We start from the raw sequence: 27,742 nt of genomic DNA, 5'->3' as shown, positions 1-27,742 counted from the left end.
GTGTCGGGCTACCAGACATAGGAACAGAAAGTAAAAAGAAAATAAAGGAAAAAAAGAATTTGGATAAACAACATCTGAGGTAGGATAAAGCTAACCAAAGACGGCAAAAAGTAAATAAAGAGGATAGGTGTCAGCAAGTCAGAAGCTCGACCAAGAGTCTTCTCATGGGTCAAAAGAAAAATCCAAGACTTCTCATATCAGCATTAGGGAAGGTGTGGGGCAAGGGCAAAGAGGTCTGTACCTCTCAAAGTCTAAATGGGATCTGCCTCTAATCCAACTGGGAAATGTGAAATTAAAGTCCAATTTAAAAGATGATTTGTCCATCCATCACACCACATGAATCTGAAGGTTTAGCTGTCCCATCGTAGTCCCTCATATGACAGTCATTTGAAGCATCAGGGCAGATTCCTATTACTAACATGGGGAAAACATTCATCTTCCTCTCCTGTACGATTTGAAACAACTGTATATTGTCCATTTCCACAGTTCCTCTATGTACAGGATTCAAGGTTACTTTCTCAGGCTCTCTATGTGTAAAACAATAGGACGTCTATTTTCAAACTAACATTCAATGGGCATGAAGTCTGAAAGAAATTACACGTTAGCACAAGAAAACAGCTTTCTCATATTTCTGCTAAGTCAGAGGCCTAGCAAATCAATACGGCTGAGCTAAAACAAATGAAATTGACATGGCACATTTAATCACTTAAAAAACACATATAATGATTTAATTGTATTACCATCATTATTAAATCTTGTAAATGATCATGTTACAGTGATTGCAAAAGCAAAATAACTTGGTAATTCATCTTGGTAAGTATAATGGGTTACTACATTTTCAACATTAACATGTAACATTAAAAAAATAAAGTTCTTCTAGAAATTCATTATTATTTTAGTGAAAACTATTCATTAATTTCATGGGGAAAAACATGAAATCAGAACAAATGATTATAGTTAGATTAAAATAGCTTTACTGCATCACACTGGATCATTCGTCTACAGTGAATGCACCTTAATATAGGCTTTCAGTGCACCACTTTACAGTTCATGCATTTCACACATTATAATTCAAAGTTTGCGTGGCCACAAAGAGCCAAGTATAACTTTCTACTTAATGAAGTCTTAAGCAACAGAGCCACACATGTGGCATCTTAAGCAACAGAGCCACACATGTGGCATCTTAAGCATGCTTTTCTCATGGAAACAGCTGGGGTTCCAATCAAAAAATAAGGGTGCCTAACCTTCAGATGACTAATGCAGTTCGTTTTAAAATTGCTTTATAGCTACAAAATATTCAGCCTATGTTTGGATAGGATGCCCTTAAGAGTTATTCTGCCTTTATCTGCCTAAGTGAGCGACGCACATTGAACCAGCATTTCACAGCCTCTGCGGACCCTCCCTAGAGTCCACTGCCCTGAAAGAGCACTTCAAAAGTAATAGTTGTTTTTATTTTCTTGATACACCATCGTACTTCGCGTCAAGAAGCTAAAATGACAAGTTTGCAGTTTGGCCATTCGTAGAACATTGTGGTTCTTTCAGCTAAGGAATGCCCCCACCCCCTCACCCCTCCACCAGTCCCACCCCCTTGGTGGGCACTCAAGCTTAACCATACAAGTAATATGGACCAATAGCAAGTGTGGTATTTCCTAAGCGATATAGTAGTCTATGGGCGTACCCAGTGATGTTGCAATTCTGTGTTATGAGGGCGTGTCAATTCCCTGAGTTTGTAGGTGAATTACTTGCTAGATGAGCTCTGAAGGTCGCCAATGAGCATGTCTTAGAACCCCAGTGCTAGAATGGGTTTTCCATCCCCAGACCGAGCCCCTTCTGGTGAAGGGTCAAGCAAAGTGTTAAGAAAGGGGTGAGCTGACAGTGAGTGTGTTGCGGTCTATAATGTGGGACACACTACGAGTGCTCCAACAGTCACAGCAACTTTAGATATATGGGGCATGTCAGCTCTCTGAATATGTGGGACGACTTTTAAACATCAGTTATGCAATTAACCTGAAAAAAAACTATGCACACCAGTGCATTCGTGACACAAAGGTACTCATGATCGTACATATTTCCCAATAGAATACTTTACTGCATTTCTTGTACTACAGCCTGGTGTGCTACATTCTACGGCCGTAGTTCTTAGCTATGTGGGTCACCAAGGGTCCACAACACCTAATCAAGGGGACCCATGACTGCTTAGAAAATTAAATATTACTAACAGAGTGATAAAGCGTATATAAAATAAAGAAGCAAAATGTAAAATTGAAAACTTTGAAACGTTCTCCAATTGTGAAGGAATTTGATATTGGGGGCCAAAAACTGAGTATCCACAAATTAATTCGTAGGAGTAATGCAACTGCATCAAACATGACATAGTATGGGCAGCCTCAATTACATTTAGAAAAGTTCCAACCTTCCCATTAAAATGGAAATGTTGATTTGTTTACATTTGTTTGTGAATATTTATAAAATATTTAATCATTTGTGTATGTATTTGATAAGGAAAATGTTACTACCCATTAGACATCAGTTTGTGGCATGTAGTGTTGTAGGTTCACATGCTTTGCATAAGTCCAACATCTAGTTTTGCGTCCGGAGTGCACAAGTTGTTTTTCTTCAAGAATCTTTTCGCATGACGAGATCGAGCGACTCCTCCTCCCGGTGATACTGCGCATGGACATTGAGTCCTTTGTTAGATTGTTTTCCCGCAGGCGGGAGAGATAAGGAGTGTGTAGAGAGTAATAGGAAAGAGAAGCCCATGCAATGTATTTACTTATGTACAAAATTTATATAAGAATGCAACTACAGCGGCCACAGGCGTCCGGAGAGGAGGGAAGGTGTATGTGAATCTACAGCACTACATGCCACGAAGAGATGTCTACTGGGTAAGTACCATTTTCTGTTCTATGGCATGTGTGGCTGTAGATACACATGCTTTGCATAGAATGAATAGCAGTCCCCCCAAGTAAGCGGTGGCTAGCCTGTAGGAGTTGCTTGAAAAAGTGTTCTGAGCACTGCATGGCCAACACTGGCTTGCTGATGTGCTAAAACATCTAAAACAATAGTGTTTAGTAAATATAGCAGCTTTACATATATCTATCGGAATGTTACCCAACAGGCCACAGAAGCACCCTTCTTTCTGGGGAATGTGTTTTGGGGGTAATAGGCAACTGCCTTTTGGCTTTGGCATAACAAGTATGAATACACTTGACTATCCATTTAGCAATACCATTTTTTGATATTGGGTTGCCTTTATGAGGTGTTGAAAATGCTACAAAAAGTGGTTCGGATTTCCTGAACTGTTTGGTCTTGTCAATATAATACATAGGAGCCCTTTTAACATCTATTGTGTGACGAGCTTTCTCTGCAACTGTGTTTGGTTGTGGGAAAACGACTGTTAACGCAATTGATGTGGAATTGTGAAACTACTTTTGGAAGGAATTTAGGACTTGTTCAAAGAACTACTCGGTCTTTGTGTAACTGGATGAATGGTTCTTCTAAAGCTAGAGCCTGGAGTTCACTTATGCGTCTTACAGAAGTGATAGCTACTAAAAAGGAATTGTAAGGGGCATGCATGCATAGGCTCAAAAGGTGGACCCATGAGCCTAGTAAGTGGAACATTAAGGTTCCATGATGGTGCTGGGGGAACGCTGGGAGGAATGACTCTTGAGATCTTCCATGAAGGCTTTGATAACCAGAATTCTAAATAAAGAGATGTGCTGTCTGTTTTGGAGGTAAGCAGCTATAGCTGCTAAATGAAGACGAATGGATGAGTATGCTAAGTTTGAGTTTTGAAAATGCAGCAAATAATAAACAATGTCTTGGACTGAAGCTTTGAGTGGGTCAATATGTTTAGGCCGGCAATAGCATACAAAACATTTCCATTTTGCAGCACAACATAGTCTAATTGTAGGTTTACATGCCTCTTTAACCCCTTCTGTGCCGAGGACGTAGTAGTTACGTCCTTCGGCACAGTGCTGCTGTGCCGCGGACCTAACCACTACGTCCTCGGCACACAGCCCAGAGGGAGCGCTCTCGCTCCCTCTGTGTGCTTCCCCCCAACCCCCCCCCCCAAGTCAGGGATGGAAGGGGAAGCCCTTCCCCTTCCACCCCCGCCCCCCCAACCCTCCCTGTGACGTCAGCGCGCGCTGATTTGTCACAGGGTCTCCCCCATCGCGCTGGAAGCTCTGCTTCCAGTGCGATTGAAAGAGAAATGCTCAGCATTCAATCACATGGGGGGGGCCCGGAGAGGCTTCAAAGGGAAGGAAATATATTTCCTTCCCTTTGAAGTCTCTCCCAGGGTTTCAAAAGCCGGATTGCTTGCAATCCGGCTTTTGAAACCCCACTAGACACCAGGGATTTTTTTGGGGGGGGAAATTGACATAAGGGAGCGACCCCTTGGGCAAGGGTCGCTCCCGGGGGGGGGGGGGGGGAGATTTTTTTGGGAAGGCCTTTTCTGCCCCCAGGGGATGCAGAAACCTCTTGGCACCAGGGATCATTTTTTTTCTTTTCTTTGGTTCTTTTTTAGGTGGGGAGTGACCCCTTAGGCAAGGGTCGTTCCCCTAGGGGGCAAATTATATTTAGGCCATTTCTGCCCCCCTTGGGGGCAAATTGGCCTATTTTGATGAGGCCAATCTGCCCCCAGGGGGGCAGAAACTACTAAACACCAGGGATTTTTTTTTTTTTTTTAAATGGAAATAAGGGAGCGACCCCTTGGGCAAGGGTCGCACCGGGGGGGGGGGGGGGGGGGAGGGGGGGGGGGGGGGGGGGGGGGGGGGGGGGGGGGGGGGGGGGGGGGGGGGGGGGGGGGGGTGGGGGGGGGGGGGGGGGTGTGGGTGGGAAGGCCTATTCTGCCCCCGGGGGGGGGCAGAAAGGGGGGCCCCCAGAGAGGCCCCATGGATATAGATTTTTTTTTCTTTTGTTTTTGTTTATGTTTTTGATTTAGGTGTGGGGAGTGACCCCTTAGGCAAGGGTCACAAATTTATGTTAGGCCATTTCAGTCCCCCCTTGGGGCAGATCGGCCTATTGTTATTATTATGTTATATGTTATCACCCCATCTTGGATTCCCCTAGGTCTCTAGTTTTAAAAAATGCACAGGTTTGCTAGGTTTCCCTAGGTGCCGGCTGAGCTAGAGGCCAAAATCTACAGGTAGGCACTTTGCAAAAAACACCTCTGTTTTCTTTCAAAAAATGTGATGTGTCCACGTTGCGTTTTGGGGCATTTCCTGTCGCGGGTGCTAGGCCTACCCACACAAGTGAGGTATCATTTTTATCGGGAGACTTGGGGAAACATAGATTAGCAAAACAAGTGTTATTGCCCCTTGTCTTTCTCTACATTTTTTCCTTCCAAATATAAGAGTGTGTAAAAAAGACATCTATTTGAGAAATGCCCTGTAATTCACATGCTAGTATGGTCACCCCGGAATTCAGAGATGTGCAAATAACCACTGCTCCTCAACACCTTATCTTGTGCCCTTTTTGGAAATACAAAGGTTTTCTTGATAGCTATTTTTCACTCTTTATATTTCAGCAAATGAATTGCTGTGTACCCGGTATAGAATGAAAACACACTGCAGGGTGCAGCTCATTTATTGGCTCTGGGTACCTAGGGTTCTTGATGAACCTACAAGCCCTATATATCCCCGCAACCAGAGGAGTCCAGCAGACGTAACGGTATATTGCTTTCGAAAAACTGACATTGCAGGAAAAAGTTACAGAGTAAAACGTAAAACTCCCAGCATAAAAAAGTAAACTTGTGCAATGTACATGGTGCTCATGTGAAGTGCCCATTCCTTTCCAGTCAGGTTGAGTTTGCGCAATATAAAAATGCAAAAAAAATAATAATAATAAGATTATAGAACCTCAACTTAGGGCAGGAGCAGCAGACAGACACTAATTGACTAATTCAATCTGTACTTTCTTCATGCTTCACACAAACACAAGGAAGTCATGCAGTAAGAGAGTAAGAGACACCTTGCAAGTGCTGCTGATTAAAACGCAGCAAAGAAGAGTGATAAGGATGCCAACGAATGGTAATTAATGGGCGTGCTTAAAGAATACTTACTTCGGTAACGCTTTTTCTGGTGGATACATTAACTACCTGTGGATTCCTCACCTAAAGAATCCTCATCTTCGAGATCCCCTTTGTGCTGAAACCACTGCCTGCGGATGCACCACTGAAGAGCCCTCATGTGCCAGCGTGCATGAGGGACCAGCAGTATGCAAGAAGCAAACAGACCGAACAGACGAAGGACCTCGAGGACTGGAACTTCCGCTCCATTTCGGAACATCGGAATCAACGCCTGAATGTCCTGAACCCGCTGGGGTAGAGGAAAGGCCAGATTCAATGTCGTGTCCAGTACTGCCCCTATGAACAGGAGGTGTTGAGAGGGCTCCAGGTGAGATTTGGGCACATTGATTGAAAAACCCAGGTCGGACAACAACTGAGTTGTTGACTGCAGGTGACGCCGCACGAGCTCTGGAGTCTTGGCTTTGATCAACCAATCGTCCAGATAGGGAAACACAGCTATCCCTCTTCTTCTGAGCTTTGCCGCTACCACCGCCATCACCTTTGTGAAGACTCGAGGTGCTGAAGTAAGACCAAACGGGAGGACCGCAAACTGATAATGCTGCGATCCCACCACAAACCGGAGATACTTCCTGTGCGATTGGAGAATCGGAATATGGAAGTACACATCCTGCAAATCGACAGACCCCATCCAATCTCCTTCGTTCAACGCCAAAAGAACCTGTGAAAGGGTCAGCATTTTGAACTTTTCCTGCCTGAGGAACCAATTCAAAATCCTCAAGTCCAGAATTGGTCTCAACCGACCATCCTTTTTGGGGATCAGGAAGTATCTTGAATAACAGCCCTGACCCATCTCCTGCTCGGGAACCAACTCTACTGCGCCTTTTGACAATCGGGATAACACCTCCTGTTGCAGTAACAGAAGATGGTCTTCCGAACAGAAGGATGGGCGGGGAGGGAAGGGAGGAGGGAACTCCCGAAAGGGAAGAGCGTACCCCCTCTTCACAATGTCGATGACCGAAGAGTCTGATGTTATAAACTCGCACATTGGAAGAAATTGGGCAAGTCTCCCACCTACCGGAGACAAGTGAACAGGGAGTGGTGGAAGACTAAGGCTGCTTCGCTTGCTGCACCCCTCCCGAGGAAGAGGCAGAGTGCTGCTGGGTGACTCCTCTTGTACGTACTCTGCCCCTGCAGGATCTGTAAGGCAGGGAGTTTGCAGATTGTTGTGGTGCCTGGAACCTGCCACGAAAGGAGGAGCCACGTCCAAAACCCCTAAACTTCCAATATGACCTAAAGGTAGAGGAAGTGGCTGCCTGAAGTCCTAACGATGTCGCTGTGGCTCTGCTCTCTTTGAAACGTTCAAGAGCAGAATCTGCCTTTGTCCCAAAGAGTTTTTCCCCGTCAAAAGGCAGATCCAGAAGAGTTGCCTGTACATCCGAAGAGAAGACTGATGAGCGCAGCCAAGACTGACGCCTCGACACTATGGATGTACCCATAGCCCTTACCACAGAGTCTGAGGTGTCCAACCCAGACTGGATCACCTGGGTCGGCGCCGCCTGAGCGTCCCTTAGCAAATGCAACACCTCTTGTGGCAAGTTTGGGTGACCTTTTGCTTCCTCCATAAGGGCCTGAATAGAACGTCCCAAAATGCAGGTTGCATTGGTCGACTTCAAGGCCATACTGCATGACGAAAAGGCCTTCTTTGCTGCGTGGTCCATTTTCTTTGACTCCCTGTCCACAGGGGTCCCGGGGAACAAACCAGGGGATGACCGGGAGGAGCACGATGCCTGAACAACCAAACTCTCTGGAGTTGGATGTTTGGAGAGGAAGTCTGGGTCACCTGGAGCCGCACAATAGAGCCTTGCTACTGCCCCGTTGACAGCTGTAGAAGTCACAGGTTTTCTCCAAATGTCCTTGATGGGGTCCAGGAGAGCCTCATTGAAGGGCAAGAGAGGCTCCGCCACCAATGAAGCCGGATGCAGCACTTCCTTTTCACCTCAGCAGCCGAAAGATCTAAAAAGTCTGCAGCCTTCCTTATTACCGCATGAAAAGATGCAGCCTCTTCGGTATACTCCCCAGGGGAAGCCAAATACCATTTAGGGGAAGTGTCAATACCACTCGCAGTGTCCAGGCCCTGAAAATCACCTGAAGGCTCCAAGATTTCGCCTTCCTCCAGATATTGTCTGCTATATTCCTCCTCCTCCAGGAGGTGCAAAGCTAGTCTTCTGGACCGGAGCCCGGATTAGAGTTCCGGCGTCGATAAGGCGTCGGCCGACGCCGAAGATCTTCACCGTCGCCGCTCTTCGGATCTATCCAACGCCGGACCCTCCGGCACCACAGGCACCTTGACTGTGGACTGGATCCGTGGAGAATCCACCTGCGCCGGAATAGCAGACGTTGTAGGCGTCACAGGTCTCCTGGGCGACGCCAAGGGCATCGGCGCCGCAGCAGCTCCAGAAGGCGTCGGCTTGCAAGGAGCCGGAGCACCCAAATTAAAAGCCAAAGGACCTGATGGATCCGCATGCCCTCCACCAGGCGCCATGGTGGAAAAGATATTGAACATGGCATTTCAAAATGCTGCAGGATCCGTACCCGGCGCCGGGAAAGCTGGATATGCTTGTGGTGTCGGCATAGAAGCCGATGATGGACCAGGCATCTCCTGCTCCGGAGAAGCCGCCGGCTCTTGAAGAGGCTCGACTTCAAACACTGATAAAGGTGAAGCCGGAGTCGTAGGAGGCGGAGGAGTGATGGTCGGGCTAATCTCCCACGTCGGACGGCGCCGAGCTGATGGAGATGCGGATCTGGACCTGGACCGACCTCTACTCGATCGCCGCCGAGAGTCGCAACAACGCCGAGAGTCTCAATGGCGACGATGAGTCCTCGAAGATTTCGAAGAAGACTCTCTACAATGCCACATTTCCTTCCTCTTCTTGGAACGGGCAAGAAACAATTTAGCCTCTCTTTCCTTAATCGCCTTAGGGTTCATGTGTTGGCAAGAACCGCATGACTCGTCCTCATGGTCGGAACTAAGGCACCATAAACAATTTTCAAGGGGGTCAGTGACCGACATCTGTCTCCCACACTGGTTACAAGGCTTAAAGCCAGATTTTCTTGGCTGCGACATAGTAACTACAGATGCGCAACTGTAGCTCCCGGTTAGCCTCGAAGAAAAAAAGTTATTCGAAGGCACGGAAAAAAGAGAAGTGATATCTGCACGTCGACGGGGGCTTCTTATTGCCTAGATAACGTCATACAGTGTCGCATGGTGTCGGGCTATTGTGACGTCATCGTCGACGTGCAGAGTTAGAAGAAATTTCCGTCGAAGCTGGCGCGAGGAGAGAATTCTTTAGGTGAGAAATCCACAGGTAGGTGTATCCATCAGAAGCCCTTTTTTTTTATACTGCCTGCAGACCTAAAAAGGCAGCATGCTCAATGCTGCAGGATCCTTTTGAAGATAATGGCAGTAGAGCCCTGTGGGGCTAATGAACTGTTTTACAAGCCTGCGTATAAGTTATGGCTCCTGGTCCCACTGCAGTCAGACAAGATGGACTGGGAGCTGATAGACGCTCTTTGAGAGGAGCTATACCAGTTCTAGTTAGTAAAGGAAGCTTTTTGGTTTGCTGGTCAGCTGACAAAGTTATAATCTGAGTGCTAATATATTTTACTAATAAATCTTTACTCAAGTGCCTCTTTTTTTGTTTTAATAATCCACCAAAGTGTGTCATATTTTAACAAAAGCAGGGAGAATTTGCTTATGATGGTTAGTGTTCAACATACAACCCCATGTTAATGGATGCTTCTTTATTCATTTACTTAGCTAGTGTATCAAACGTAGTCATAACCTCCTTGTTCCATATTTATTTTGAATGAGGTCTAGGTTGAATATAACCTTTTAACCAGCAGCACAGCCTAGATGCATTTACCCTCAATATTTACGTTTTACAGAGAGCAGATGCACATTACCTACCTCATAAAGTTGCATTGAAGCACCACCCAGAAGTCTACTTTCTCAGATGAATGCCTAATAGTACAAATAGCTTGAAATCTTTGCAATGCAATTCATAAATGCTTAGGCTTCTATGGCCACCCTGCATATGGCTCTCCAGAAAATGCACACTGCCAATCATATTAATTTTAATACGGTTATTTGAAAACGTTGGATGCGGTTGCTCTATCCTGGATCTTGTCAAACAACATAAGTGTTGCAATCTACTCGATACAGAATTGTTTAAACATCTCATCAAGTCTCTGTCTTCAAGTCTGGGCCTAGCCCTCCAAATGCTGTATTTACTTGTGTCAGCACGACAGCAGCAATTAGATTTTTGTGGAATTCTCATTCGGACACTGCTCTATAGCCATATATAGAAATCCTTGGGGATCTTGCCCAGAGTACATATTCCAAGGACATTCAAACTGCTATCATTAGCAGAAGTCAATTATCTCCAAAGGTTGAGAAATCTTCCTCAAACGCTTGAGTCCTGAAGACTTTACTTCAACACATTCAAAATGTTTTTGCACGCAGAGCGCCAATAGATATTTGGTGGGCCACTATTTTAAAAATCAATAAAGAAGCTGCAATAAAAAATGACTTTGTATAGCCACATGAATTATGTTTAGTAACCTAGACGGTCATGGGTTTTGGTCAACCTACTGAATACAAGCAACTAAACCAAAAAGCCAGATCTGGACATTTACTTTTCCAGTGGTCAGCCACACACCAAACAGGACTGAAGCCTTTCTTCAAGGCACTTCACCGAAAACCAAGGCACCAGCTAGTATAGAGAGAATGTTAACTTACAACAGTAAGCCCATTTTAAAATTGCAGTTGGTGGTATATTCGCACATCTTTGAAGTCCTATCAGAGGACAGGGCCCAACCAATTTATGAATGTCTGGGAGTGACTAATCCACCGATTTTGACAGTAGTTTCACATAGTGGCATTTCAGCTCATTTTGGAACTCAAAATTAGTTTCAGATAGAGGAGAATGGGAAAAGCTCCTCGCTGAGAAGGGCCTTGTCATTTAGTAAGTCAGGTAAAATAGATTGGATTTTATGTGTAAGTGGAAACTTGCCTACTTAGAAAGTGAACTGAGCACCAATTTGATACATGTTTTTCAAGATTTTGTTTTAAACTATTTGATTTCAAACAACCGTGGCCAGATTTGATTAAGTAATCTAGTGGAGAATGATACAAGAGAAAGACTAAATTGCTGTTAAAATATTAAATAAAAACACTCAAGTTGAAAGAAATTAAACTACAGATTCATCACATACAGCAAACTCTCCATCACTAAATGTAGCAATCCCTTGCTGATTTATCAGGAATGATAAATATGAAATTTAACAAGTGAAACTTAAGAGATACTCAATAGCAGAACTGGTTGCATGTTTGGAACACTGAATGTATTTATTTATTTACAGTGATAGCAAACCATATAGCCCATAGATTAGAAATGACCAGTTAGTGGTGTATAAAAAGACTGGAAAACTGACACCGATGGGAACACAGATATATAGAATTGTTTGATTCAACTGTGGGGAGTGGCTGGTGGCACTAGTGGTAGTACTAGTGGTAGTTCAGTAGGCTTATGAAGTAAGACGTTCTAGAAGAGGTGAGAATAGTATGCTTTCTTGAACAGCTTAAGTGAGGTCGAAGCTTTTAACTCAAGAGTGGAAGAGAGTTCTACTGCAAGAGAAAGGAGGATGAATGCAAAGAACTGAAAAGGTGAACATCGAGAAAGTAGGAGCACACTTGCTAGTTTTTTTGGCATACTGAGGCGGTGAGAGATTGTGAACCCATTTATTTATCAGGGTGAGGTGTATGAATGGACAGCCACACGCATTTGTGGCGATACTGAAGAGTGTCCCAGGGCAGGTTGGAAAGTGCATGCATGACAAAGTTGATTACTTTATCTAGGCGGGTGAAGGAAAGTTATGGGAGGCTGATAAGAAGGCTGTTATGGCAGTCTAGCTCGATAATGCAAAGGCAGGTGACTGCGGTTTTGGCAGACTGAATGAAATGGGACAAGTGGCTAACGCCTGTGAATGTTATAACCGCGTAGCTGTACCTGTGGAGGTGATGAAAACAGCTAGTTTTATCTGAGTGTTGAGGATAACACCAAGGGAAAGTATGACTATGTGAAAGAGGAGATACAGAGGGGTCAGAGAGTGCGCAGTGGAAGCACGGAAATAGAAGATTTTAGGGACAGAATCCTTCAGAGGCAGATAATTGTGAGGCAGGTCGTAACCCTGGAATGCAAGTGGGGGCCAAATATGAAACGGAGAGGTCAAGACTGTATATTAGAGATCAGTGGTACAAGAAACTATTGGAGGAAATTATCTAGTTTAGTGAGAAGAACACCAAAAAACAAACCATGGGAGGTTCACACTGCTATAAACGCAAGGAGCACCAGAAAATGAAGAACAAGCAGCCTCATATTGGAGAAGAACCACTGTAAACCTTTGTGGTGATACCAGGGAGGAAAGAGTTGACAGAAGGCTAAGTGATCCACTAGGCTAAAGGCTGGGGAGTGACCTGGCAGGATGGGGATGGAGGAGAGGCAGGTGTGCTACTAAATCATAGGGAAAGATGAGGCCAAGATGATGGCTAAATTTCGATTTGAGAGATCGAAGATGTTGGCAGTGCAGAAATAGTGTGAAAAGCAGCGAAGTACATGCGAAAGGCAATATCAGTCCTCATGTTAATTTTTTGCAACAGGCATGGTTCAAGCGCAATTTGAACGCTTCAGAAGGGGCAACTAAGATTAACTGAAGCTTAACAGCTGAAGGCAGACTGCAGAGATCTGCCCAACCCGGCAAACGGTTGCCTTGATGGCCAGTTTCAATCATTTTGCCATGACTAAATGTTGTGTGCCTCAGTTGGTACTCCCACAAATTCCTAAATATGACAATTCTGTGAAGGTAGGATATGCAGACCTCTGCCGGCCCGGAGAGAAACGTCAAAACATTCCTGTGCACTAGGAGATCCACTATTCTCTTGCTAGCACCCAGCTCAGGCTTCACGGAATCGCTATAAAACAGCCCATCCTCTCAGTCAACATCATGCTTCGCAACCACTCTCTTGCTGCCCTGGGCTTTTTTTCCCCAAGGTCAAACAAGTGAAGTGCACTTGTTTCTACTAAAATTGTGTGTGTGGGGGGGAGCTAATAACATCACCTACAATCATTGAGAATCTATATAATTTCCAATTTGCTGAATTGCACTTTTGAAATAAGGCTTAGGCTTTGTTTAAACCCTACAATAGGATCCTTTCAAGTAGGCTGGAATTCCAAGATAACACAACAAAGATCAATCTACACAAATATGTCCAAGTGAAACCTATAGAACTACCATGCATTTAAATAGACACGTGAAAACCTTCAGACATAATTAGGACCAAAAGGTATCAACCTTTGAGAAAAAAGGTGCCTCAGAAAATTGTTCCATTAGAAAACTAGAAGATTTTTCTGTAAGATCACAAGATTTACAGAACAACCCTTGCATACAAGGGCAGAGCCCTCAACACTGAAGATTACCTGAGCAGTGGCGTAACAAAACTGGAGGGGAACCTGCTGTAAAGAACATGGAGGGGGCCCCCTTCAGACTCACTCAGTAGCTCTCAGACCAGGGTACTGTGCTGAGGAGCACCCCTGGAGCTAAGGGCCACAAGGTGGGGGTGGGGGGCCTTTGCTACGCCACTGTACCTTAGGGAAGCCTTGAAACTACTGAGTAATAAGAAGTACTATTCTCTTCTACCCAAATACCCCACACTGTAACTTTGAGAACGTAAAAGAGCTGGTGGGCCAAGCACTAGCATCTAGTGCTTTACCCCAGTACAGTTCTGGATTACCCAGAATGATGTAGACTTTCTCACAATCTTCTATAATGTGGCTAAAACTCCTTTAAAAACAAATCCACCCACCACAGATCATCCTATAGTGTCTGGTTTAGGATTCATATTAGAACCATCAGCAAAGTTTGCAGGCTTCTTCCTAAGAGAAAGTGTAGTATAGCCCTCCTATAACAAAGATAACATAGATGTAATAAATATGCTTGACAAATTACAATTTGATCTAAACACTCAGAATTTAGTTAAACTAGACATAGAAGCTCTATACTCCAATATCACACAGGAGGCAACCTTAACAGTGACAGAGAAAACAAGTAGGTATATAAAAAAATAAAAATTTATTCTACTCCTTTCTTTTGTTCTAAAATGCTCTAATTAGCCCTCACAAAGAACAGTCTTGAATACCTTATTTCTACAAATCTCTGGGACATCTGTGGGGACCATATTTGCTCCCAGTGGGAACTGCATTTATGTGAGCCAGTTTGAAAAAAAACATTATTTACCATTAATCCAGTCAGTATGGAGAACATTTACAGGTTTGGAAACATATAGAGGACATCTGAATTTGTGAAGCTAACGTTTTGGAACTGAAACAGTTTACTACATGGCTCAACAGCACAGATCACAAGTTATGTTTTACAAGGATACCCATAACTTCTGAAGTTTCATTCCTGGACTTGTATATAAAAGCAGAAAACATACACCTTACCACCACAATACATCAAAAACTTACAAGTAAAAACTCAGATCCTTCTACCCTCAAGTCTTATGGGACAGTGCCTGGTGGGTATTTCTCCCAGATACATGTATCACTGAAGCAACATTTGTGCTGTCACCATACAAACAGCTGAAATAGAACATCGCTTAACAGAAAGAGCTTAATTGCTTATAGTTGTATGACAAACATATAAAAAAGGGCCCTGCACTATTGGAAACTAGTATAAGGGACCAACAAAAACAGATCATGTTATTAACACCATTTGATCCTTTATCAACTACAATATGGAACATCATCAAGATACATTGGCACATCCTGAAAACAGAAGATAAGGCGATGCAATTAGAAGATCGAGCAATCTTAAGGACAGAGTAGTCCACTCACAAACATAACCCAAGGTAACAATACATAATCATTTATGGCACTTACAACAATTGAGAGGTCACAACCCTAGAGGTAACTGCAACATCTTTTCTCTCACTATGTCCAGCCAATATTTTTTTTTATTTTTTTTAATGGAACAGAAAAATATTGCAGCAGCCTTGCCTAACTAAATACAAAACCACATACTTAATATACAGACTTCAATGTACCTATAACCTGTTCCACCTAGGTTTCACCACACATTAGATGAAGCTTAGGCTACAGGAACATATTAACAAGCATCTTGCAAATCCCACTGCTGTCACCTATTGTCAAGGCCCTGCTCAGGGATCACTGGGCAGACAGAGGCTACTGGGCTCAAATGTTGTGGATGAGGTAGTCTGCCACTGGGGTCTCTACTATGGCTATGCAAATTGTGCTAAGTACAGTCCTTTCTGCACTAGTTTATGGCTATGGAAAGAGGGACAATTGCTAGCCTGAGATTTAAGTGTGAAAACTGTTGCAAAGGCAAGCAGTCACAGACTTATCACGGAGGTAGTGTGGAGGCAAGAGCTCAGAACTCAACAATAAAACAACAGGTGTGATAACTTCAGTGTCCAGGGCAGTTCTTGTCTATTAAGAAAACAAAGTCCTGTTTAATCTCACAGCATGCTCAGTACTACTCAATTCAATTCAGCACACGCCTGAGAATGCTAAAGATGAAGGTTCAATGTCGAACCCAGACACCCTTTTGGGCTGCACCCAAATTGCATGCTGGATACACAAACTGCATTGTTTCGATGTAGCAAAGATTTTTGCTCCTCAGAAACAACCAAAAGTATTGAAAACGTGTTTCTTTAGAGCCTGAATCAATAGCACAGTGTGGGATGTTCGCAATCCTTTTTGTCACACAACTGACAGAGTTTGACACCACCTTGAATACAAAGAATAAAGCCCAGATTTCACTTCAGTCTGGGTACTTTTGGGCAGGATACCTAGGACAGGGGACACAGCGAGCCTCCCTCAAAGCATGTGCCCCTTGAAGAATGAAGAATTCCGCCCAGGCAGTTTCAAACAAGACCAACAATGCTTTTGTGGCTATTTTCCCTGCCAGAGCAAGGGCAAGGGCAAATGGAGCCTTCCTTGACCAAGTAGTACACAGAAATTAAGTAAAGGTGAGCCTTATCCAGTTCCCTCATGTCCTTCTGGAGGCAACCGCTGGGGGATATATAGGTCCTGCAGGCAGTAAAGGCTTTCATTTTGATGAGGTGAGTAATGCAGAGGCTGGAATGCCCCTTTCTGTCACAGGGGCTATGCTCTACAAGACTTTTTCTGTTGGGATGTAAAATGAAGAACCATTGCCTCAGCTATTATTGTAAACTGAATTCACAATATAGCAGTATTGCTGCTGAGTAAGCTTTTAAACAGCACAATCCTCAACTCTGGTCTGGACACACAATGTACAATTTTGTAACTAACGCGAAGGAAAGTTAATGTTCTATTAAGGGCACAGAGACAAGTGTGAAAGCAAAATATTGTATTCCAATTGCTTTCACAATATGGACTGATCTATTATACAATCAAATGTGGTTGTTGTTTTTCTATTAATTTTAAGTGCTCATTAGCCACAAAATACCTGCTAAGTTTCAAGAGTCTAGAGGTCTACAATCCATTATATTCAATGCAGTACATTTGCACATTTCCTGCATCTTGTAGTAAAATGTAGCATTGCATGCATTTTAATATTACACACTCCAACTGGCCATTTTGGGAGAGAGCTCTGCTCAGTTCAAATGGCAAATGTCTCTTGATTATTTGCTGTCCTGCTTGCTATTTTTGTATTAAAAGCATTTTAGACTTTGGTCTTTCTAACAAGTCATTTTTTATTTTAAAAGAAGGATTATCCCATCTTTGTGCTGCACATTACATCAACAAAAACCAGATGCAACCCATTAAAATGGTATACTCATATACTGTTATGATTAGTTAAATGATAACCAATCCAGTGCATTCTGTTTATGACTGTCCGGTGTTTGATTTCATGCTCAAAGAAGCTGCAGTCATTAAAAAAAAAAAAAAGCAAGGAGAGAAAGTATAATCCTCACATCCGCAAATTATCAAGGGTTTTACCTTTGCCTTCACATTAGCCTGGACATTTCACATCCCTGTATCTTTTATCAGGTGGGAGACTGTTACTGTTTTGAAAAAAAAAAAAAAAAGATTCCCTTTATGGATGAGGCTAGGTCGAATAAGATCTCATTACGGTTGTGATGCAACTTTTTTGTTCAGTGACCAGTCTTGCTATATACATCTTCGGGTATGAAAAATCTTGGTTCTACCCCTTATGGTCAATTCTATAATGCAATCCATTGTTGCTGATCTCGCTGTTATTGCGCTGTGTTTAACAGTTAATTGTGTGTCTGTCATCAGTCTTGTTTGACAGTGGAAAACTAGTAGTTTTTAAGGCTTTCAGGTCACTGGAATCTAGTTTTTAGAAGGAAAGTAGCCTCAATGGAGATTTATGACATTATAAAAAATACTACAGAATGGCATTCATTAAATAGAATAATCTATGATAACCAAATGGTGCCACTAAATTGGAGAGTTCGTACAGACCAACATTCAAGGCAGACCTTTAAGAGACAGTCAGTGGACTTTTGTTTTTCTCCCCACTTGTGCAATGAATTCGCAAATATTGCAGCTGACAGAACAGATCACTTCCCTCTTCTTGTGGTTCTTAAAATCACTGATGAACACAACTCATGGTTGACTCCTCCCTTCGAGGTACCATTTACAAAAAGAGTTAGTAAAGGTTTAAGTTATTTATTACAACATCAACTCGAGTTGGGATATCTCACCATGCTCAAAGAAAGTCAGGATTCATTATTAAGGTACTGAAACTTTGTCTATAAATTCTTGAAGTGCTCTTTCGATGAATGTGGGGAGGACCTGGAACAGAGTTGTGCTGGGCAGCAAGGGGGAGAGAGTGGTGACTGTTGAACCCAGAGATAGAGTTTACTCATCTATGTGCATGCTTGGGATGTCATGATGTCTTTACGTTATGATATTATGTACTTTCTCATGCTGATGCACCCTAAACCGAATGTATCGTAATCTACCTCCACTACTGTTCTTCAAATACAAAGATTTTAAAAAATCTTGAAGTGGTGGAAACAGATTTGGTAGGAAAGGAAGGGATAAATGATAGCAAAAAAAGTGTCTTCTTTTTCTTGGTTTGAGTATGGTGTTTAACCCATAAATCAAGTTGGACCCTCTTGAATGCAGAATACATTTCAAACCGAAAAATTGTATTTGAAATGGATTTTGTTGATACTTTCCCCATTCAGGATGTTTCAGATGAACAGCCATGTGATTTAGATACAAACTAAGTGAAGCAGGAGAAAGAAATAAGAACAATCATCTATGCTTCTAAGGATCAGACTGCAAACTTACCCCAGCAAACTCCCCAACGTGCTGCGCTCAGCTTACAGAGGGAGCTGGGTGGCAATACATTTTTAACTGGATACTCCTTGCATTCATTTGAGGTACTGCACCAAAGACACTGAAGTGAGAGGAACAAAAAACAGACTGTTAAACTTGAAGACAACTAAACTTACATCTTTACCAGTGCAAAACAATGAGGCCTAAGTTAGTAGTAAAAAAAAGTCATACAAATAAAGATGTGGATTGTGACACTGATGTCACACTGCCAATGTCTCATCAGTGAGGAGCTGCATGATGCAGCTAAGATTGCAGTCCTAATGTGTACAACACAAACCTCAGGTTGCAGAATGGGACGGGCACACACTCTAGTAATCAAGAGAAACAAAAAAGATACTTACTTTTAATCTATGTGTCCACTCCTCTATTTTTCACACCTAAGCGGAAATAATGCAAGATATCATGAAATTCTAGGCTTCCTTTTGCTTTAGATAGGTATGGATTGTTCACTACCACCATTGGTTTCTAGAAACCTCTTGCTCTATTTACCTCTGCTCCAACTTCATTTGTCATTTGGTAAAAGTCCCATAATTCTTATAGTGGACATTACTATATTATTTATTGTTTTTAGCTTTAAGTCTTCGTGTCAAAATTCTACCAGCCTAGATTTGTTTTTCTTAATATGCTTGTTTTATGTGGTACAGTTATCTTTGAACCCTTTGGAGACAAGAATGCCTGCTTGTCCTTTGATCACGGCCATCATCCAATAGGCCTACAGCTGTTGTCTACAGCTTTTAGGACATACCAGAAGGTCTCCTATAAGACGTACTCATTTTAATTGTGTTGAAAATATTCTTCAATACCCTCGCATTGCCTCTCGATCAACTTTACTCCTCAGTTTAAACTTACAGAGACGCCTTCTTCTAAGTTTAGGCTCTCTCGTTAAAACAGTTAACTCTTGCAATAATAAAGGAGTGTGATCCATTTTCATGGAAGATCCTTTTCTATGTTCTTTGCATCATGGAATACTTAAGGGAAGGGCAGTCCGTGGATGGTTCTAAAGCACAATTTATGCACATGGCAAATAAATATAATTTGCGTCCTTGGAGTCAACTGCTATTCATGCATCTGATCTGCACATTGCTCAACTTTGTCTTACTTCCAACTCAGACAGATTGCTCTAGAAATAAATGCCCCTCTGAATATAATTGTAAATACCTTTTACCTATTGCTTACTACCCCTAAAAAGCACTGAATTATTTTACGCTGAGTAGTGCACTGCTCCAGAAACAAAGGTTAGTGGCTAAACCAGAAACGGACAGCACAGGGAGGGGCGGGAGGGGCATAACGGAGGGCGGGAGGGGCAGGACGGACAACGCAGGGAGGGCGGGAGCCAAAACCGGCAATGCTTTACAAGACGGACAACACAGGGATGCATCATGGACAACACAGTGAGGACGGGCGGGGCATCGCGGACAACGCAGGTAGAGTGGTCGGGACAGACATCGCAGAAACAGAGGGGAGGCCGGTGGGAGGAGCGGCGCGGACAATTGAGGGGAGGCCGGTGGGAGAGAAAATGCAGGGCGGTCAGGAGGCACTACGCACAGAGGGTGGGTGGGGCAATGCAGACATCGCAGGGTGGGTGGGGCAGCAGAAAATGCAGGGAAGGCAGGTGGGGCAACACAGACAACGCAGGGAGCGCGGGGCAGCACCGGCAATGCATTACAAGATGAGCAACAAAGGGAAAGCAGACGGGGAGGGGCATAACGGTCAACGCAGAGAGGGCGGGTGGGAGGGACAACGCAGGGTGGGCGGAGTAAGACAGACCACACATAGGGACAAGACGGACAATGCTGGGAGGCGGTGCAGGATGGGCAAGATGGACAACGCAGTTCGGGCAGATCGTAGGTCACCAACTGCCCAACCTTATGAAGATGGAGTCTCGGATGTTGATTCTTGTTCACTCCACCAGTAGTCTGATCTTGATTGTTCTTCCACATGTAAACCACAGACGCAGTAGAGATCCTGTGAGATTACTCAGGGGCAAGATGTGAACCCCTTTGCAAGAGTTCCTTCACAATTGCTTTCTATATTCTCTCACACAATGACAGTGATGTAATGGGTCTCCCTGTTGTACCTGGTACAAGTACAGCTATCGGTCTGATTAAGGTAACGTTTGAAGATGTGCTGTTACCCTCCTCGTCAGTCTCCTGGACCATGTCAGTGTGCACTAGCACACACTCAGGAGCACCCCTCTCAAGGCAGTTCTTTCATTGTTTCGGCGATAATGCTTTCTGGGGTTGCCTTGGGCAGGGAGTTAAAAGTTCTGTTAATGTGTCATGCAGCATGCTCTCAAATTCCCTTTCATCGGGCATCATTCCTGCACTTTGATGTGCAGACACAGAGCTGTGATTTGGTGTCTTTTTCTGGAGGGATCTAATTCTACTACTGTGATAGCTAGATGACTCAGATTAATATAACCACGTGGCATGCCCGTGGTATGGGTACTTCCAGGAAAAGACACGCAGACCAACATTATCCTAGAAGGAGGGAAGCGCAGATCGCATTTATACAGGAGACTCCTGTAGTGGGAGGGGAAGATTTCCCATACAAAAGCACTGGAGAGGGAAATGTTTTTGTACAAAGTGCTCTGGATTTCCCAGGGGTGCGTTAGTCTGGGTTCGTCCAGGGGTCTCCTTTCATCCTCTGTAAACGGAGATTGACCCGGAAAGACACTATGTATTGGTTGAGGGACAGTTGGATGGCAGGGGTATACTCCTGGGAAGCATATATGCCCTCAATGATGCACAATCACTCTTCTTCTCCAGTCTCTCCACAATACTTACAAAATGGGCTCATATTCCATGGATCCTTGGTGGAGACTTTAATTGCGTCCTTGACCCGTACCTTGACTGCTCACATCCACCGCTTTCAACTTTCCTGTACTTACATCTGCAACTCAGGCACTCAATGCCTACAATACTGGTCCTTAATAGACTATTGGAGATTGCTCCATCCCGACATTAGGAACTTCTCCTACTATTCACTCAGCATGATTTGCATGTCAGTCTTCACCGGATTCTTAGTGACCCAGCCATGAGGTTACAAGCAACAAGCGCAAAGTACTTAGAGAAGGTCTTCTCTGACCATATCCCCATGAGGCTGCAGTCCGAGTGGGGGGCTACACGGGTACCAGTCACCACCTGGAGACTACAGTCTGCAATGCTGGAAGACCACGTCTTCTGTGATACAATCGCCAAATCCCTCTCCCACTATTTGTCCGAAATCTAGGGCACTTCTACTTCCAGAAGTATAGACTGGGAGGTGATGAAGGCTGTCCTAGAAGGTCACTGTATCCGCGCGGTTGTGGGGTTGGGGGCTGTAGGAAAGTGCCCTCTTTCTTGGCATGATTACCCCCATTTTCTGCCTGTTGTCAGTGTGTTTGACTGTATTCACTGGGATCCTGCTAACCAGGGCCACAATGATTATGCCCTCCCTAGTATATGTTACCTAGGTACCCAGGGCATTGGGTTTCTAGGGGATCCCTTTGGACTGCAGCAGTTATTCTGCCACCCATAGGGAACCCATGCAAAGGGTTCTGCAGGCCTGCCATTGCAGTCTGTATGAACCGGGTGCACGCACCCACTTTCACTAAAGGTCACCCCTATACTAGGCCCTCCCAGCCCTGAGGGCAGGGTGCAGGTACCTGTGTGTGAGGGCACCCCTGCACTAGCAGAGGTGCCCCCACAAACTCCAGCTCCATTTTACTGGACTTCGTGAGTGCGGGGACACCTTTTTAAGCATATACTGGACATAGGTCACTACCTATACCCAGCTACAAAATGGTAACTCAGAACCTGGGCATGTTTGGTATTAAACATGTTAGAATCATACCCCAATGCTGCTGCAAGTATTGGAAGTATGATCCCATGCACTCTGGGGGCTCCTTAGAGGACCCCCAGCTTTGCTACCACCAATTTTACAGGGTTTTCACAGGCAGCCCAGCTGCTGCCATCCCTCAGACGGATTTCTGCCCTCCTGCTGCTTGATCTGATCAAGCCCAGGAAGACAGAACAAAGGATTTTCTTTGGGAGAGGAGGTAACACTCTCTCCCTTTGGAAATAGGTGCGACTGGCTTGGGAGGGGTAGCCTCCTGATAATGCAGTACTGGGGGTAGGTCAAACAGGCAATAGCCGTCATGATTTCCACACCATTAGTTCTCACACCACAGATAGACCTGCTGGGATACACAGAACAGTTAAAGGGTACATAGTAGAAACCCTGTGCCCTCCATCCCACATCTTGCGCAATTTGCATCTGGCCTTAGACCATATCTATAGAGCTTGATGGGTATGTAGTATAACCTGTGTAGGAATTTAGTGTATAATTCTCATCTGCTACTGGCTGTAATCCTGCCAGTCTCCTGCCAGCATTATTTCCATTGGTTGTCCAAAAGCTGTATCTGCAGCTCTTCGTCCCATCCCTCCCATCTCAGACACGGCTGCTTACCCACCCACGCCAGTCTAATCATGTACCTTTTTAGCAGTTTGAAGAAATGCTTGGTTGGTGGAAATGGTATATTTAAAAATAAATAGAGTAATTTGGGAATAATGACCATCTTCATTAGCGGGATGCAGCCTGCCATCGAAATGGGTAGGGAGATCCGGCGCGTAATGCTGGATTATAATCTGTCCAACGCCGCCCCACAGTTTATAGGCATTAATACTTCCTTATCTCTGGTGAGCTCTATGCCTAAGTAGCGAATATTCGTGTCTATCCATTGGACGGAAAAATCCGATTGGAATTTGCAGTTAATGGGTAAATGTGCAAATGTGCTATTTTCCCAAGTTTATTTGTATAACGGGAAATGTGACCAAATAGTACAAATTACCACCGTATGGGGTTTAAGTTCGCCGCTGGGTTTCTGAGGTATAGTGTTACATCATCCGCATACAATGAGACTAGTATATGTCTGCTAGACGTACGGATAGGCAAGTGGTTATGATGCTGACGAAGCTTGGCAGCCAGGGGCTCCATTGCGATCGCTAACAGCAGCGGGCATCCCTGCCTGGTCTCCCTTGCTATGTGGAAGGGTGTCGAGTGGGCTCTGTTGATCTGCAAGGCTGCAACAGGCTCGTATATAATAACGCAACACAGTCTCTATATGTGGGCGGGAAGCCCATGCATCTCAGTATAATCATAAAATAATCCCATTCTAGGGAGTCAAAGGCCTTTGTGGCACCTAGGAATATTGCTGCTGCAGGGAGCTCAGGGTCTATGCTCTGCTCAAAGGCCAAGAATGTGCGTAGATTATTTGATGTGGACCTGCCTCGATTGGTCTTGCCTAGACAGAAATGTCATTAATAAACTTAGCCGATTGGCTAGTACTTTCGCCAGTATCTTATCATCTCAATTAATAAGAGACAGTGGGTGGTAGGACTAGTATCTGTAGGCTGTTTTAGCTGGTTTTAGTAGTATGATGATCAAGGCCTCTCTCATGGGGGGGGGGGGGGAGAAAGAGTGTCCCTTTCAGTTTAGCCTCATTGTAAACCTCTTGCAGCCACGGGACAAGTAAGGGCGCATATGTTTTGTAAAAATCGGCTTGCATGCCGTCCGGTCTTGGAGTCTTACCTGACTGTAACTGCATTATGGCTTCTCGTATCTCATCTTGCTCTATGTCAGCCACAAGAAAGTCTCTCTGTGAGTCAATGAGCCAAGCCAATGCTACATTCTCTAGATAGTTATCTGTGTCAGAGGGTGTTGTCCTTATGGAGGACTATAGCTGTTCATAGTATGCTACGAAAGTCTGAAGTATGTCAGGGATGTCCCTAAGTGTATGGTCAGATGGATCAAGGATCTCCAATGTCTGGGTGTGTCGTGCAAATGGCCTCTCCCTCCTCCCGCAGGATCATGCCCACGCGTATTTACCCCTGAACAGGACCTCCTGTTCCCCTGTCTCCTGATAGTCTGTTAATGCTTCCTGTAGTCATCGAGCCCTGTCAGCAGTATGCACTGCAGCTAGCGCATTTTATAAATATTTAATTTCTGTTTCCATGCGTGTGAGGGTGGACTGGATATCATGGAGGACCCCAATGCCCTTTGCTAGGCAGCTACCTCTCAGTGTAACCTTGAAGGCCTCCCATATCATGCCCACCTTGGGTACCATGCCCTTATTCCTAAGGAAGAATTCCACTATCTACGTCCTGAGCTCTTCGCGGAACTGACCATCCAGTAGAATATTTGGGGATAGCCTCCAGGTGCTAAGTGGGGATGCAGCAGCTTGTAGTGCTAGCTTAAGATTGAGCGGAGAGGGGTCAGAGTATGTGCGGGCCAAATTTGTTACTTCTCTTATCCAAGGTGCCATAGATTGGGATATTAAACAATAATCTAGCCTAGACCAGCTGGAGCGCATGATGAAATAAAATGTTTCCTCTCTATCATGCGGATGTAGTCAGTGCCAGCAATCCACCACGTCATACAAAGCTATGTCAGTGCACAAGCTTTCCGCCGCTCTCTTGTGGTAAAATACCACCCCAGTCCCTCTATCCATGAGGGGGTCTATTAACAGGTTAAAGTCCCCTTCCCATATTAAATATTGCGATCCTATATCCACCAAATGGTTCCAGACATTATCAAAGAATGAGGAGTTGTCAACATTTGGTGCATAGCAGTTTATGGATCACTGCATTAGTCTGCCCCAGACAACAGTGTATCTCCCCTATAGGTCATTTCTAGCCCCCTGCGGAATGTATGGAGTGCCTTTGCGTATTAGAATTGTTGTGCCACTGGAGTAAGAGGAGTAGGTGGTATGTTGTCTATATGAAGCCCAACATGTCGCGAATGCGACCTGCGTGCCGGGTGCAAAATGGGTCTCCTGCAGCAGTGCTAGGTGTGTATTATGTCTCTCCAAGTATGCTATTATGTTTTTTTTTTTCTTACTTGGATCTCCCAGTCCCCACACGTTCCATTTAAGGCAATTTAGTGTATGGTCCGAACGAGGAGGCTGGGTTCCCGTTCTACTTTCCATCATCTAATGGCGTTGAACTGGAGTTGGCCATGTCTGGTGAGGCCTTTACGCAGTGTCTGCCAAGTATACCTGATGTGTGTAGTTGGGATGCGTGTTGTGTAGCATTGGGTAACAGTTGAACTACCCTTCCCTCCAACCCCTCTCACCCCTCCCCACAATGACAGCTCAATTCCGACAGGTATGACCCTCCCCATGAAATCCCAATACATAAATACCAACTTTAACTGTTGAATCTCTACATGTGATGGGGTGCTTCCCACTGGGGGGCCATCAGAGGGCCACACGGGAACCTCCCTAGGAGAGAGGATGCCTGGTCGTCCTGGGCGAGGCCCAGCGAAAGCCACATCTGGCTAGCTGACTGATCTCCAGTATGCTGTGGTACATCTAATTTTCCTCACAAGCGACAGGTATACGTAAGTGTAGTTCTTCTCCTTTCCCTTCATACCGGAGTCTTCCCACTTCGTCGGGCAGTTCATGCTGCCAGTGCGCCTCAAGGTTAGTCTTGATCCCACAGAGTTGAAGCTGGACCAGATTCACAGCGGTTGCAACGCTGCGGTGACTCTCTCGCATGGTTGCCTTTCAGGTATTCACTGGCTTGATGTGGTGTAGCAAAAATTATGTCCTTTCCCTTATGCATGATTTTGAGGCGGGCTGGATACAGCATTGCGTAAAGGATTTTTGCTTGCTTCAGTTTCTGCTTCATGGTGGTGTATTTTTTCTGAGCTTCCTGCACTGCTATCCTGAAGTCCAGGTAGATCGATATCTCATTGCCTTCAAATTTCAGAGGGTGCATTTCACAACCTAGTTGTATCGTGGTGTCCCTGTGGTTTAGCAGGCGTTCGATTATCGGTCAGGCGGGGCCCCCGGCGGCGTCCTTGTCATCAGGATCCTGTGGGCTCTCTCCACCACTAGTATTTTAGAAAATGCCTCTGAGCCAAATAAGGAGGTGAGCAGGCGTTCCACGTACTGCTCCATACGCCCAGTATCTGTGGATTCCGGTATGCCCACTATGCACAAATTGTTCCTTCTGGACCTCACTTCCAAGTCTTAATTTTTGTTCGCAATGATTTTTAAGATTTTGTCCATTTGCACTAGCTGCTCACTTTTAGCTTGCACTGTGTCTTCCACATTTGAGCTACGCTGCTCAGCCTCTGTTATGCGTCCGGCCTGCCTCTCCAGTTTGGTAGCTGAGCAGGTCTAGCCTGGAATTCATATTGTCCTTTTTGGTGTCTATGAAAGCGAGACTAGATTGCACTGTGAGCAGGAGAGCTTTCATTTCTCCTATTTCGGAGGTCTCCCCCAGTGCTGGCTGAGAAGGTGTTTCATTGTCCATGATTTCTGGCTGCAACCTGGACGCTTTCTTGGCTGCAAATTGTATTTTCGCATGCTTGGCATCAGATTTCCCCCATGCCTGATGTTTTGAAAGCCTGGGCCCCGCCTGTGTCATCACCACGGATCAGATGGAGGGGGTGGGTGGGTGGAACGAACAGCCACTCCCCTCCACCTTATTGTCTTATCTCTTCAGGGCCTTGCCGTTGAGCACACAGTTCTGGGGACTGTATGCTGTTGGACCTAGTTGCACCTGCCCAGTCTGTTAATCCAAGCCATGCGCGATATCGGGGGCAGCAAGGGGCCCGCCGCCCCAAGTGGACTCTTTCTGCCACCACTCAGCTGAGACCGCCGCCCCTCTACTGCACTTCCCCGCCTCTGCCTACCCTCACTGCATCCTTACCTTCCTCCCGTCTGCCAGGCCCTGCTATAAACATGGGTCTGCTCTTGGGTGATCCGCAGAGGCTCCCCCCCCGATCCTCATGCAAGCCGGGCCTCACTGCGGCAATGGTTTAGCGCTAGCTGCCCTGCCCAAGGGCTCTGAGATCCGCCCTCAGACCGGGGCTTCTCCCCTCCACCTCTGCTCAGGGGTCGACGCCTTCTCTCACCTCTCCAGCGGACGGCCACGCAGGTACTCCGGGGGCCCAGGTGCCTCCGGTGCGGCCGCTCCGCACAGGTACCTAAAGCCCACACATCTGCCCAGCCGTCAAGCTCTGGCCCAGACTAGGATTCCCTCAGGCAGTGATTTTTAGGCCCCGGCCGTCTCACAGCATCTGGCTGTGCTCCACTCTCCTCAGCCGACCGTGCTGGCTTTTCCAACTCCGCTGCAGCAGCCTGGGTCAGTGAGAACTGCACTTCATTTATTTTTGTGGTCGCTCGTGTTTTATGCAGTTAGTAAGCAATATTGGGGATCCATTTGGGTGTTAGAGGTTTCTTTGGGCAGGATTATGAAGGATTCATTACCTGGGCCGCAAGAGCCTCACA

The 27,742-nt window shown here is 45.1% G+C and overlaps 1 protein-coding gene across 1 annotated transcript in view; it reads right to left on the bottom strand.

Moving 5' to 3' along the window:
* Positions 1-27,742, bottom strand: part of PTTG1IP (PTTG1 interacting protein) — a 268,479-nt gene that overhangs the window by 149,682 nt on the left and 91,055 nt on the right. Inside the window, exon 3 of the mRNA XM_069225712.1 lies at positions 18,415-18,523. Coding sequence (XP_069081813.1) covers positions 18,415-18,523 — 109 coding nt within the window. The remainder of the gene's footprint in view (positions 1-18,414; positions 18,524-27,742) is intronic.

This window comes from Pleurodeles waltl, chromosome 3_1 (genome assembly GCF_031143425.1).
Source record: "Pleurodeles waltl isolate 20211129_DDA chromosome 3_1, aPleWal1.hap1.20221129, whole genome shotgun sequence".
In the NCBI taxonomy this organism is placed as follows: Eukaryota; Metazoa; Chordata; class Amphibia; order Caudata; family Salamandridae; genus Pleurodeles; species Pleurodeles waltl.
The sequence above is the reverse complement of the archived record's forward strand: the minus strand, read 5'-3'. Positions and strand labels throughout refer to the sequence as shown.